The sequence below is a fragment of the Cladophialophora psammophila genome (assembly GCF_000585535.1).
Source record: "Cladophialophora psammophila CBS 110553 chromosome Unknown aczJe-supercont1.30, whole genome shotgun sequence".
NCBI lineage: Eukaryota > Fungi > Ascomycota > Eurotiomycetes > Chaetothyriales > Herpotrichiellaceae > Cladophialophora > Cladophialophora psammophila.
Genome location: NW_006912951.1, coordinates 1 through 1198, shown reverse-complemented (window position 1 = coordinate 1198; position 1198 = coordinate 1). Strand labels below are relative to the sequence as shown.

At 49.5% G+C, this 1198-nt stretch overlaps 1 protein-coding gene across 1 annotated transcript; it reads left to right on the top strand.

Moving 5' to 3' along the window:
- The first annotated feature begins 502 nt into the window (after positions 1–502).
- On the top strand, positions 503–954 carry A1O5_11943 (uncharacterized protein). Its single transcript, XM_007752512.1, has one exon. It carries the CDS (start codon positions 669–671, stop codon positions 888–890), a length of 222 nt encoding a protein of 73 aa, XP_007750702.1. The 5' UTR covers positions 503–668; the 3' UTR covers positions 891–954.
- Positions 955–1198: the final 244 nt, after the last annotated feature.

The following is a 1198-nucleotide window of genomic DNA, read 5'->3' as shown; positions in this document are numbered from 1 at the left end:
AAGAAACACTTCAGCTTCCGCAGCAGGAGAAGCCCGCTCGCATGTGTCTTGCTGTTTGTTTGCTGCCGTGGACGACACTAACCCGGCCCAGGTAATCACCTCTTTGGGCCGCTAACGACCATTGAACAGACGTCAGCTGTCATCTACCGAGAGGCGACATGACCCCTCCTTCCTCCCCCGTCAACTGGCAGCTTGTACCCAGTACTGGGTCGGCGGCAATTCTTGGCACCTGCCATTGAGACAAGCAAAAACCGCCTAGCCTCGCCAGGCCATATGGCTGTCTCGGGCTGTCATAACCTCTCCTCCTTCCCATCGTCTCGGAACCTCTTGCAACCTCTTGCAACCTCTTGCACCCTCTTGCTAATTCCAAGTCTGCACTTGCCATCTGCCATCTACCATTCGCCGTTCCCATGCGACTTTTGTGTCCTAAGCTTCCACCATGTCGTCCTCGTCCCCGAAAGCGTCCGCCCCTCCATCCGGAACCTCCTCGCCGACTGGAGCCATGCCCGCACGCGATCGTTCAGCGGGGCGAAACGTTCACATTTACGACTCGAACGATGCTACTACCGAAATTGACGGCTTATTACTCTAACCTGGTGTCACTAATGTAAACTTCTATACCATGATCGAGATCATTGTTATGTTTTCGAGCCTCTTCTTTCTACAAGATGAGAATAAACCGAAGATCGAGAGAGACAACCATCCGCTACAACCTGGAAAGTATTATATTGTTGCCACCGCTTCTTTCGAAGTCAACAATGAACCATGGCTCGTACGAACAATCAGTCCCACGACCGGAAGTCGTGTCGCCGCCTTCTCCGATGCTATTCGTTTACGAGATCGTCAATGTATTATATCCGGAACATCAGTATCTATGTACTGTACAATGAGAGATACTTTTAGCGTGGCTTTAAAGCTGCGCATATTTTCCCACTCGCCTACGAAGGTCACTAAAACGATCAGAACTATGGTCGATGAATTACAATTCAGTGTTAGAGATCCTACTGGGGCCTAACTGGGTTAGGGTTCCTAGTAACAATCTGAATAGTATGAACTGGTTGGGAAGAACACGAGGTATGATAAGTCACTTGTCACTAAGAACTATCAGTCCAATAGTTAACATGAGTTGGCTACGAAGAGAGTGTAAGCTATCTGGGGGTAATGAGGGTGTATATATAATGCCCATGCTCTGCGCGCT